Source organism: Coregonus clupeaformis, chromosome 16, assembly GCF_020615455.1.
Source record: "Coregonus clupeaformis isolate EN_2021a chromosome 16, ASM2061545v1, whole genome shotgun sequence".
Classification (NCBI taxonomy): Eukaryota; Metazoa; Chordata; class Actinopteri; order Salmoniformes; family Salmonidae; genus Coregonus; species Coregonus clupeaformis.
In genome coordinates, this window is record NC_059207.1 from 9,669,562 (window position 1) to 9,682,852 (window position 13,291).

The 13,291-nt window shown below is 48.0% G+C and overlaps 1 protein-coding gene across 1 annotated transcript in view; it reads right to left on the reverse strand.

The window, feature by feature from the left end:
- The window catches only part of LOC123492718 (protein unc-13 homolog B-like), a 105,806-nt gene that overhangs the window by 9,842 nt on the left and 82,673 nt on the right, over nt 1-13,291 (reverse strand). The window contains exon 23 of the mRNA XM_045225610.1: nt 1,167-1,255. Coding sequence (XP_045081545.1) covers nt 1,167-1,255 — 89 coding nt within the window. The remainder of the gene's footprint in view (nt 1-1,166; nt 1,256-13,291) is intronic.

Here is a 13,291-nt window from a genome sequence, read left to right on the forward strand (position 1 = left end):
CTACTACAGATACACTACTACAGATACACTACTGCAGATACACAACACTACTACAGATACACACCACTACTACAGATACAGAACTACAGATACACAACACTACTACAGATACACTACTACAGATACACTACTACAGATACACTACTACAGATACACTACTACAGATACACAACACTACTACAGATACAGAACTACAGATACACAACACTACTACAGATACACAACACTACTACAGATACACTACTACAGATACACAACACTACTACAGATACACAACACTACTACAGATACACTACTACAGATACACAACACTACTACAGATACACTACTACAGATACACTACTGCAGATACACAACACTACTACAGATACACACCACTACTACAGATACAGAACTACAGATACACAACACTACTACAGATACACTACTACAGATACACTACTACAGATACACTACTACAGATACACTACTACAGATACACTACTACAGATACACTACTGCAGATACACAACACTACTACAGATACACACCACTACTACAGATACAGAACTACAGATACACAACACTACTACAGATACACAACACTACTACAGATACACAACACTACTACAGATACACTACTACAGATACACAACACTACTACAGATACACTACTACACAACACTACTACAGATACACAACACTACTACAGATACACTACTACAGATACACAACACTACTACAGATACACTACTACAGATACACAACACTACTACAGATACACAACACTACTACAGATACACTACTACAGATACACAACACTACTACAGATACACTGCAACAGCCATCAGACGCATGCAGCCAGTCAGACGGTTCTGGAAGCTACAACAGGAGGTTCCAGATGACAGTCGGTCAGATACAGAACTACTGACTCGGAGGATTTGACAGGGACACTATAAGGAACATGGTGAAACTTCCACCTAACCTATCAGAGGGCAATGTGAAGATATGACCAAATAGATGACACCTGTCAAATTCTCTCAGATCTCCACAAGGGCATAGGGGGAGGGGTCCATTTAGGACAGGACACACTACTGACCCTCCGGTACCTGTGTGGAGGGGACATGATTGATTGGGCAGGGTGGATGAGAGCAGAGGGGGGTTGTGGGTGTTTCTGATTTGCTCACCTCTTGCTAAACATGGAGCTCAGGTTGTCCAGGACAGTGGTCAGTTTGACCTGCAGGTCATTCAAGATGTCCGCCGCCTCGGAGTCCAGCTTGAGAGAGAGAGACATAGAGAGGGGAGAAAGAGAGAGGTGGAGAGAGAAAGAGAGAGGGGAGAAGAGAGGGAAAGAGAGAGAAAGAGAGAGGGGAGAGAGTGGGGGGGAGAAAGAGAGAGAAAGAGAGAGAGAAAGAAAGAGGGAAGGAGAGAGAGAGAAAGAGAGAGAGAGAGAGAGAGAGAGAGAGAGAGAGAGAGAGAGAGAGAGAGAGAGAGAGAGAGAGAGAGAGAGAGAGAGTAAGAGACAGACATAATGGCAGGTTAGTCAAATATTCCCTGTGTAGTTAGGACTCGACACATCTTATACCTGTGCAGTGACTCAGCCTATAATATATAAATGTTCCACTTACCTATCATTGTAAATTACTTTCATAAGTAGTGACCTATTCTATCAGTGACACCATACCACTCAACAAAAATAACCTTCACACTTAGGTAGATTTACATTTACATTTACATTTACGTCATTTAGCAGACGCTCTTATCCAGAGCGACTTACAAATATGTGCATTCACCTTATAGCCAGTGGGATAACCACTTTACAATGTGTTTATTTATTTATTTTTTGGGGGGGGGTTGGAGTAAAGGGGGGGTGGTAGAAGGATTACTTTATCCTATCCCAGGTATTCCTTAAAGAGGTGGGGTTTCAAATGTCTCCGGAAGGTGGTGAGTGACTCCGCTGTCCTGGCGTCGTGAGGGAGCTTGTTCCACCATTGGGGTGCCAGAGCAGCGAACAGTTTTGACTGGGCTGAGCGGGAACTATGCTTCCGCAGAGGTAGGGGAGCCAGCAGGCCAGAGGTGGATGAACGCAGTGCCCTCGTTTGGGTGTAGGGACTGATCAGAGCCTGAAGGTACGGAGGTGCCGTTCCCCTCACAGCTCCGTAGGCAAGCACCATGGTCTTGTAGCAGATGCGAGCTTCAACTGGAAGCCAGTGGAGTGTGCGGAGGAGCGGGGTGACGTGAGAGAACTTGGGAAGGTTGAACACCAGACGGGCTGCGGCATTCTGGATGAGTTGTAGGGGTTTAATGGCACAGGCAGGGAGCCCAGCCAACAGCGAGTTGCAGTAATCCAACTTATTCAGCCAGTTAGTTAGCTAGAATAGTTAGCAAACTAGCTAGCTATTGCTTTCAGACAAAGAAGAACCCCTCCTTTCACGGCACGAACACACAGAGAGAGCCAAACTAACGTTAACTAGTCACCCATGTCCCAAATTCCTTGAGCGACTCGGGCTATCAATATGTAAAAAACAAAACACAAGTGTAGGTTATGACTTACCCCTAGCAGCTACTGTTAGCTAGCCAAGTGCAAAGCTAGCCACTGAATTGACTCAACACATCTCTCAATGATACCCCTCTGCACAATTTTGCACACTTACAGAAGGATGCCATGGCTCCTGTATTAACCTGAGTGTAGTCGTTCATCAAGGGACCACAGCTCTCCACTTTACTCTAATGTAACCTGGTAAAGCAGACTGATTGAGCCTCCCAGGCTGGAAAGCATCCACAGGCCTACTGATAACAATAACTCCTGACTCTCATTCATTCCAGGGTTGGACTCAATTCGAATTGAAGTCAGTCACTTCAGGAAGTGATTTTTTTTTTTTTTATGAATTGGAAAAACGTTTAAAATAAATAGCTTCTCCTTTTCAGTTTATCAAGAAGTCATTGAAAATAAATGCTTTTTTTCTATTATTGAATTGTATTTTCAGTGTACTTCCTGAATCGACTGCCTATCATTCAATTGACCCGGTTTAGAAGGGACCCTGCTGGGGCAGAGCAGCGGCTGCTCTCAAGACATCATGTGACTCACGGCCGGAAACCAGGGCTCAATCCCAGAGTCGACCCTTCTGACATTCTCCCCTCTCTACCACTTGCCATTTATGATCTGTCGAAATAAAGCTGGAAAATGGACAGTGGAAAGACCCTGCTGCTAACAGGATGTAGAATATTACACAGCACATACCTGTGGGTGGCCTATCATCATTCATTATTATAGAGTAGTGTGAGAGTAGGTAGTAGCAGCCACGTCGGTTCCAGACGTTCAGGTTTTCCCTCTGTGTTAGTCATTGCAGCGATTAGAATAGGAAAGGCACACAAAACATTACAACCCAAAAAGTTCAATAGAATATGCTTGTGGTTCACAACCAAGGTGCTAGGTTCACAACCAAGGTGCTAGGTTCACAACCAAGGTGCTAGGTTCACATTTACATTTACATTTACGTCATTTAGCAGACGCTCTTATCAGGAGCGACTTACAAATTGGTGCATTCACCTTATAGCCAGTGGGATAACCACTTTACAATATGTTTTTTTTTTTTTCTTTCTTTGGGGTGGGGTAAGGAGGGGTAGAAGGATTACTTTATACTATCCCAGGTATTCCTTAAAGAGGTGGGGTTTCAAGTGTCTCCGGAAGGTGGTGAGTGACTCCGCTGTCCTGTCGTCGTGAGGGAGCTTGTTCCACCATTGGGGTGCCAGAGCAGCGAACTGTTTTGACTGGGCTGAGCGGGAACTGTGCTTCCGCAGAGGTAGGGGGGCCAGCAGGCCAGAGGTGGAAGAACGCAATGCCCTCGTTTGGGTGTAGGGACTGATGAGAGCCTGAAGGTACGGAGGTGCCGTTCCCCTCACAGCTCTGTTGGCAAGCACCATGGTCTTGTAGCAGATGCGAGCTTCAACTGGAAGCCAGTGGAGTGTGCGGAGGAGCGGGGTGACGTGAGAGAACTTGGGAAGGTTGAACACCAGACGGGCTGCGGCATTCTGGATGAGTTGTAGGGGTTTAATGGCACAGGCAGGGAGCCCAGCCAACAGCGAGTTGCAGTAATCCAGATGGGAGATGACAAGTTACTGGATTAGGACCTGTGCCGCTTCCTGTGTAAGGCAGGGTCGTACTCTCCGAATGTTGTAGAGCATGAACCTACAGGATCGGGTCACCGCCTTGATGTTAGCGGAGAACGACAGGGTGTTGTCCAGGGTTACGCCAAGGCTCTTTGCACTCTGGGAGGAGGACACAACGGTGTTGTCAACCGTGATGGCGAGATCATGGAACGGGCAGTCCTTCCCCGGGTGGAAGAGCAGCTCCGTCTTGCCGAGGTTCAGCTTGAGGTGGTGATCCGTCATCCACACTGATATGTCTGCCAGACATGCAGAGATGCGATTCGCCACCTGGTTATCAGAAGGGGGAAAGGAGAAGATTAGTTGTGTGTCGTCTGCGTAGCAATGATAGGAGAGGCCATGTGAGGATATGACAGAGCCAAGTGACTTGGTGTATAGCGAGAATAGGAGAGGGCCTAGAACTGAGCCCTGGGGGACTCCAGTGGTGAGAGCATGTGGTGCAGAGACAGATTCTCGCCACGCCACTTGGTAGGAGCGACCGGTCAGGTAGGACGCAATCCAAGAGTGAGCCGCGCCGGAGATGCCCAACTCGGAGAGGGTGGAGAGGAGGATCTGATGGTTCACAGTATCAAAGGCAGCAGACAGGTCTAGAAGGACAAGAGCAGAGGAGAGAGAGTTAGCTTTAGCAGTGCGGAGAGCCTCCGTGACACAAAGAAGAGCAGTCTCAGTTGAATGACCAGTCTTGAAACCTGACTGGTTTGGATCAAGAAGGTCATTCTGAGAGAGATAGCAAGAGAGTTGGCTAAAGACGGCACGCTCAAGAGTTTTGGAGAGAAAAGAAAGAAGGGATACTGGTCTGTAGTTGTTGACATCGGAGGGATCGGGTGTAGGTTTTTTGAGAAGGGGTGCAACTCTCGCTCTCTTGAAGATGGAAGGGACATAGCCAGCGGTCAAGGATGAGTTGATGAGCGAGGTGAGGTAAGGGAGAAGGTCATCGGAGATGGTCTAGAGAAGAGAGGAGGGGATAGGGTCAAGCGGTCAGGTTGTTGGGCGGCCGGCCGTCACAAGTCGCAAGATTTCATCTGGAGAGAGAGGGGAGAAAGAAGTCAAAGCATAGGGTAGGGCAGTGTGAGCAGGACCAGTTTGACTTAACAAACGAGGATCGGATGTCGTCAACCTTCTTTTCAAAATGGTCCACAGAGAGGGAGGAGAGAGGGAGGAGGGGGGGGGGGATTCAGCAGGGAGGAGAAGGTGGCAAAGAGCTTCCTAGGGTTAGAGGCAGATGCTTGGAATTTAGAGTGGTAGAAAGTGGCTTTAGCAGCAGAAACAGAGGAAGAAAATGTAGAGAGGAGGGAGTGAAAAGATGCCAGGTCCGCAGGGAGTCTAGTTTTCCTCCATTTCCGCTTGGCTGCCCGGAGCCCTATTCTGTGAGCTCGCAATGAGTCGTCAAGCCACGGAGCAGGAGGGGAGGACCGAGCCGGCCGGGAGGATAGGGGACATAGAGAGTCAAAGGATGCAGAAAGGGAGGAGAGGAAGGTTGAGGAGGCAGAATCAGGAGATTGGAGGGAGAAGGATTGAGCAGAGGGAAGAGATGATAGGATGGAAGAGGAGAGAGTAGCGGGAGAGAGAGAGCGAAGGTTGCGACGGTGCATTACCATCTGAGTAGGGGCAGAGTGAGTAGTGTTGGAGGAGAGCGAGAGAGAAAAGAATACAAAGTAATGGTCGGAGACATGGAGGGGAGTTGTAGTGAGATTAGTAGAAGAACAGCATCTAGTAAAGATGAGGTCAAGCGTATTGCCTGCCTTGTGAGTAGGGGGGGACGGTGAGAGGGTGAGGTCAAAAGAGGAGAGGAGTGGAAAGAAGGAGGCAGAGAGAAATGAGTCAAAGGTAGACGTAGGGAGGTTAATGTCACCCAGAACTGAGAGGGTTGAGACATCCTCAGGAAAGGAACTTATCAAGGCGTCAAGCTCATTGATGAACTCTCCAAGGGAACCTGGAGGGCGATAAATGACACTAGCTTGAATGGGCTAGTGACTGTGACAGCATGGAATTCAAATGAGGAGATAGACAGATGGTTCAGGGGGAAAAGAGAGAATGTCCACTTGGGAGAGATGAGGATTCCTGTGCCACCACCCCGCTGACCAGATGCTCTCGGGGTATGCGAGAACACATGGTCAGACGAGGAGAGAGCAGTAGGAGTAGCAGTGTTTTCTGTGTTAATCCATGTTTCCGTCAGCGCCAAGAAGTCGAGGGACTGGAGGGTAGCATAGGCTGAGATGAACTCTGCCTTGTTGGCCACAGAGACTGCTAGGTTCACAACCAAGGTGCTAGGTTCACAACCAAGGTGCTAGGAAAACAATAGGTTGAGAATGATATTGTTAAAGATATCACTGCAACAGAGATTATTAAACGTGAATTGCTAAAATACACACATCTGGGTAGAGAGGTTTAAACACACACAACACACACACACACACACACACACACTGAAGGAGAGCACTGTTCAACTGCAACAAAAAACTCTATTACACACACTCAGGTGTGTTTCTGCACCACTAAAGATGTGAGACAGAGATTGTACAATCTCAACCTGTTTGACCTGGTCTCTACCACAGCTTACCTTCTTCACTGTCTCTCAACCTGTCTGACCTGGTCTCTACCACAGCTTACCTTCTTCACTGTCTCTCAACCTGTCTGACCTGGTCTTTACCACAGCTTACCTTCTTCACTGTCTCTCAACCTGTCTGACCTGGTCTCTACCACAGCTTACCTTCTCCACTGTCTCTCAACCTGTCTGACCTGGTCTCTACCACAGCTTACCTTCTCCACTATCTCTCAACCTGTCTGACCTGGTCTCTACCACAGCCTACCTTCTCCACTGTCTCTCAACCTGTCTGACCTGGTCTCTACCACAGCATACCTTCTTCACTGTCTCCCAACCTGTCTGACCTGGTCTCTACCACAGCTTACCTTCTCCACTGTCTCTCAACCTGTCTGACCTGGTCTCTACCACAGCATACCTTCTCCACTGTCTCTCAACCTGTCTGACCTGGTCTCTACCACAGCTTACCTTCTCCACTGTCTCTCAACCTGTCTGACCTGGTCTCTACCACAGCTTACCTTCTTCACTGTCTCTCAACCTGTCTGACCTGGTCTCTACCACAGCTTACCTTCTTCACTGTCTCTCAACCTGTCTGACCTGGTCTCTACCACAGCCTACCTTCTCCACTGTCTCTCAACCTGCCTGACCTGGTCTCTACCACAGCTTACCTTCTCCACTATCTCTCAACCTGTCTGACCTGGTCTCTACCACAGCTTACCTTCTCCACTGTCTCTCAACCTGTCTGACGTGGTCTCTACCACAGCTTACCTTCTCCACTGTCTCTCAACCTGTCTGACCTGGTCTCTACCACAGCTTACCTTCTCCACTGTCTCTCAACCTGTCTGACCTGGTCTCTACCACAGCTTACCTTCTCCACTGTCTCTCAACCTGTCTGACCTGGTCTCTACCACAGCTTACCTTCTTCACTGTCTCTCAACCTGTCTGACCTGGTCTCTACCACAGCCTACCTTCTTCACTGTCTCTCAACCTGTCTGACCTGGTCTCTACCACAGCATACCTTCTCCACTGTCTCTCAACCTGTCTGACCTGGTCTCTACCACAGCCTACCTTCTCCACTGTATCTCAACCTGTCTGACCTGGTCTCTACCACAGCTTACCTTCACTATCTCTCAACCTGTCTGACCTGGTCTTTACCACAGCTTACCTTCTCCACTGTCTCTCAACCTGTCTGACCTGGTCTCTACCAGAGCTTACCTTCTCCACTGTCTCTCAACCTGTCTGACCTGGTCTCTACCAGAGCTTACCTTCTCCACTGTCTCTCAACCTGTCTGACCTGGTCTCTACCAGAGCTTACCTTCTCCACTGTCTCTCAACCTGTCTGACCTGGTCTCTACCAGAGCTTACCTTCTCCACTGTCTCTCAACCTGTCTGACCTGGTCTCTACCACAGCCTACCTTCTCCACTGTATCTCAACCTGTCTGACCTGGTCTCTACCACAGCTTACCTTCACTATCTCTCAACCTGTCTGACCTGGTCTTTACCACAGCTTACCTTCTCCACTGTCTCTCAACCTGTCTGACCTGGTCTCTACCAGAGCTTACCTTCTCCACTGTCTCTCAACCTGTCTGACCTGGTCTCTACCAGAGATTACCTTCTCCACTGTCTCTCAACCTGTCTGACCTGGTCTCTACCAGAGCTTACCTTCTCCACTGTCTCTCAACCTGTCTGACCTGGTCTCTACCAGAGCTTACCTTCTCCACTGTCTCTCAACCTGTCTGACCTGGTCTCTACCACAGCCTACCTTCTCCACTGTCTCTCAACCTGTCTGACCTGGTCTCTACCACAGCTTACCTTCTCCACTGTCTCTCAACCTGTCTGACCTGGTCTCTACCAGAGCTTACCTTCTCCACTGTCTCTCAACCTGTCTGACCTGGTCTCTACCAGAGCTTACCTTCTCCACTGTCTCTCAACCTGTCTGACCTGGTCTCTACCACAGCCTACCTTCTCCACTGTCTCTCAACCTGTCTGACCTGGTCTCTACCACAGCTTACCTTCTCCACTGTCTCTCAACCTGTCTGACCTGGTCTCTACCAGAGCTTACCTTCTCCACTGTGGCGTCAATCTATCCAGAGGGACATAATAGAAGAAGGGATAAGACAGTTGAGTGGGCTGAGGTTAGCAGAAACCACATGTTCACTATTATGATCAATGTGATTTACTCTACACTATTAAACAATGTGTTCTTTGTCCCATTGCGCTCTAGCGACTCCTGTGGCGGGCCGGGTGCATGCACGCTGACACTGTCGCTGACACAGTGTTTCCGCCGACTCATTGGTGCGGCTGGCTTCCGGCTTAAGCGAGCAGTGTGTCAAGAAGCAGTGCGGCTTGGCAGGGTCGTGTTAAAGGATGGATGGCTCTCGACCTTCGCCTCTCCCGAGTCCGTATGGGAGTTGCAGCGATGGGACAAGACTGTAACTACCAATTGGGGGTATAACGTTACAATAACATAAAATAGAAAATACAACTATTATGATCAATATCTAATAGACTCATATACCAGGTAAGGATCAATATCTAATAGACTCATATACCAGGTAAGGATCAATATCTAATAGACTCATATACCAGGTAAGGATCAATATCTAATAGACTCATATACCAGGTAAGGATCAATATCTAATAGACACATATACCAGGTAAGGATCAATATCTAATAGACTCATATACTAGGTAAGGATCAATAACTAATATACTCATATACCAGGTAATGATCAATAACTAACAGTTGAAATATTATATACAATATATAATGTAGGTGGGGTTAGGGCTGTGGCGGTAATACGGTCACCGTAACAGCCCAAGGTAGGGTTAAATAGACCCACCAATCAGAGGGATTCTCAATCTTATTAACAGATCCCTGTGACTCATGTCTTGATTAACTGAGAAAAAAAAGGCTGATTTAGGGATTAAATAATGTCTGTCTCTCTCTGACACGGCTCAAATGAGAGCAATTCAGCGAGCGAGAACTGATCCGTGTCCTAAATGGGATTCTGGGAAATGGCTGAGTCACTGTAAGCAATCACTCAGCAGTTATAGAACAGCAGTAGACGACGCACTCGAGCTAATGATAAACTCCCCGTTTGCATCCCTAATGGCACCCTATCCCCTTATAAAGTGCAGCACTTTAAACCATGGCCTATAGTTGCTCTGGTCAAACATAGTGCACTATGTAGGGACAAGAGTGCCATTTGGGATGCATAACTGTGTTTACTCTGGCACACTCTTTCACTTCCTCGCTCCCTAGGGTAAGGGCTGTGCGTATGGAACACTTCCTCGCTCCCTAGGGTAAGGGCTGTGCGTATGGAACACTTCCTCGCTCCCTAGGGTAAGGGCTGTGCGTATGGAACACTTCCTCGCTCCCTAGGGTAAGGGCTGTGCGTATGGAACACTTCCTCGCTCCCTAGGGTAAGGGCTGTGCGTATGGAACACTTCCTCGCTCCCTAGGGTAAGGGCTGTGCGTATGGAACACTTCCTCGCTCCCTAGGGTAAGGGCTGTGCGTATGGAACACTTCCTCGCTCCCTAGGGTAAGGGCTGTGCGTATGGAACACTTCCTCGCTCCCTAGGGTAAGGGCTGTGCGTATGGAACACTTCCTCGCTCCCTAGGGTAAGGGCTGTGCGTATGGAACTGGAGCATAACTGTGTTTACTCTGGCACACTCTTTCACTTCCTCGCTCCCTAGGGTAAGGGCTGTGCGTATGGAACACTTCCTCGCTCCCTAGGGTAAGGGCTGTGCGTATGGAACACTTCCTCGCTCCCTAGGGTAAGGGCTGTGCGTATGGAACACTTCCTCGCTCCCTAGGGTAAGGGCTGTGCGTATGGAACACTTCCTCGCTCCCTAGGGTAAGGGCTGTGCGTATGGAACTGGAGCATAACTGTGTTTACTCTGGCACACTCTTTCACTTCCTCGCTCCCTAGGGTAAGGGCTGTGCGTATGGAACACTTCCTCGCTCCCTAGGGTAAGGGCTGTGCGTATGGAACTGGAAATAAGTTTCCCTCTGTTTGTCATGTGATTTGTATCACATGGGGCCTGGATCTACTTGTGCCTTTGTCTATTCTACGCATCTACTGTTGCTCTGCTCTGGCTCCCAGTACGGTGTATAGACATTCACACGTAGTGTGGTGATTAAACCACCCACCTTTTCAACCAGAGTATTGTGGTGATCAAACCCACCCACCTTTTAACCAGAGTATTGTGGTGATCAAACCCACCCACCTTTCAACCAGGAAAGTATTGTGGTGATCAAACCACCCACCTTTTAACCAGAGTATTGTGGTTATCAAACCACCCACCTTTTAACCAGAGTATTGTGGTGATCAAACCACCCACCTTTTAACCAGAGTATTGTGGTGATTAAACCACCCACCTTTTAACCAGAGTATTGTGGTGATCAAACCACCCACCTTTCAACCAGAGTATTGTGGTGATTAAACCACCCATCTTTTAACCAGATTATTGTGGTGATTAAAACACTGATAGATGAATTATTAATGACTAATTGTTACACCCTGAAACTGTGTGGAATGTGTGAGTGTAGGACCAGTAAAGACTATGGCATTCAGGATTGTGAGTAAGAGTTAGGCCAGACAAAGGACAAGGAGAACTGCCAACAGACAACTGAGAAACCAAGATAAAGAGGCCTCCCAATTTAGGGAGGATGCGATAACTGCACCTCGCCGAGCAAGGAGTAGGCTATGATAAGAAAGTGTGTATGTGTGTGTGTATGCATGTGTGTGTGTGTGTGTGTGTATGTATGTGTGTATGCATGTGTGTATATGTGTGTTTGTGTGAACTGATGGTCAGGAGAGCAGTTTTAGAGTGGAAAACTACAGCCCGCCTACAGAGGGGAGGGATTTTTTTGTATGACGTATGAGTGTAAAAGATGGACTCTGAAATTGTGATGGCAGAATTCTCAATGAATAAATATCTCTGACTATGCAGACCGGGACTCTGTCCGTTATTTAAATCCCAAAAGACTTACAACCTTTTGGGAGACGCACAGAGACAATGAAATAGTTTGTTAAATAATTCACATAACAAACACCCACCTTTTAACCAGAGTATTGTGGTGATCAAACCACCCACCCTTTAACCAGAGTATTGTGGTGATTAAACCACCCATCTTTTAACCAGAGTATTGTGGTGATTAAACCACCCACCTTTCTGCTGTTGGTGTCCTCCTTCAGGATAAAGACGAAACAGACAGTTTAAGTCTAATGCAAATGTACATGGGCAGTGTCTCACACACACACACACACACACACACACACACACACACACACACACACACACACACACACACACACACGTTCCTACGAACAGTATACACAACAAGATCAAGTGTTCTGGGGAGACTGGTTAGGGGATATAAGATATCTAGGATGGAGGGCTGGTCTGGGAAGCTGTCATTGATAAGAGATCTAGAATGGAGGGCTGGTCTGGGAAGCTGTCATTGATAAGAGATCTAGGTTGGAGGGCTGGTCTGGGAAGCTGTCATTGATAAGAGATCTAGGATGGAGGGCTGGTCTGGGAAGCTGTCATAGATAAGAGATCTAGGATGGAGGGCTGGTCTGGGAAGCTGTCATTGATAAGAGATCTAGGATGGAGGGCTGGTCTGGGAAGCTGTCATTGATAAGAGATCTAGGATGGAGGGCTGGTCTGGGAAGCTGTCATAGATAAGAGATCTAGGATGGAGGGCTGGTCTGGGAAGCTGTCATAGATAAGAGATCTAGGATGGAGCGCTGGTCTGGGAAGCTGTCATAGATAAGATATCTAGGATGGAGGGCTGGTCTGGGAAGCTGTCATTGATAAGAGATCTAGGATGGAGGGCTGGTCTGGGAAGCTGTCATAGATAAGAGATCTAGGATGGAGGGCTGGTCTGGGAAGCTGTCATTGATAAGAGATCTAGGATGGAGGGCTGGTCTGGGAAGCTGTCATTGATAAAAGATCTAGGATGGAGGGCTGGTCTGGGAAGCTGTCATTGATAAGAGATCTAGGATGGAGGGCTGGTCTGGGAAGCTGTCATTGATAAGAGATCTAGGATGGACGACTGGTCTGGGAAGCTGTCATTGATAACAGATCTAGGATGGAGGGCTGGTCTGGGAAGCTGTCATTGATAAGAGATCTAGGATGGAGGGCTGGTCTGGGAAGCTGTCATTGATAAGAGATCTAGGATGGAGGGCTGGTCTGGGAAGCTGTCATAGATAAGAGATCTAGGATGGAGGGCTGGTCTGGGAAGCTGTCATTGATAAGAGATCTAGGATGGAGGGCTGGTCTGGGAAGCTGTCATTGATAAGAGATCTAGGATGGAGGGCTGGTCTGGGAAGCTGTCATTGATAAGAGATCTAAGATGGAGGGCTGGTCTGGGAAGCTGTCATTGATAAGAGATCTAGGATGGAGGGCTGGTCTGGGAAGCTGTCATTGATAAGAGATCTAGGATGGAGGGCTGGTCTGGGAAGCTGTCATAGATAAGACATCTAGGATTGAGGGTTGTGTGAGGAGGGATGACCTATTGAACTAGATGATGAGGAGGGAGGGAGGGCTGTATTGAACTAGATGATGAGGAGGGAGGGAGGGCTGTATT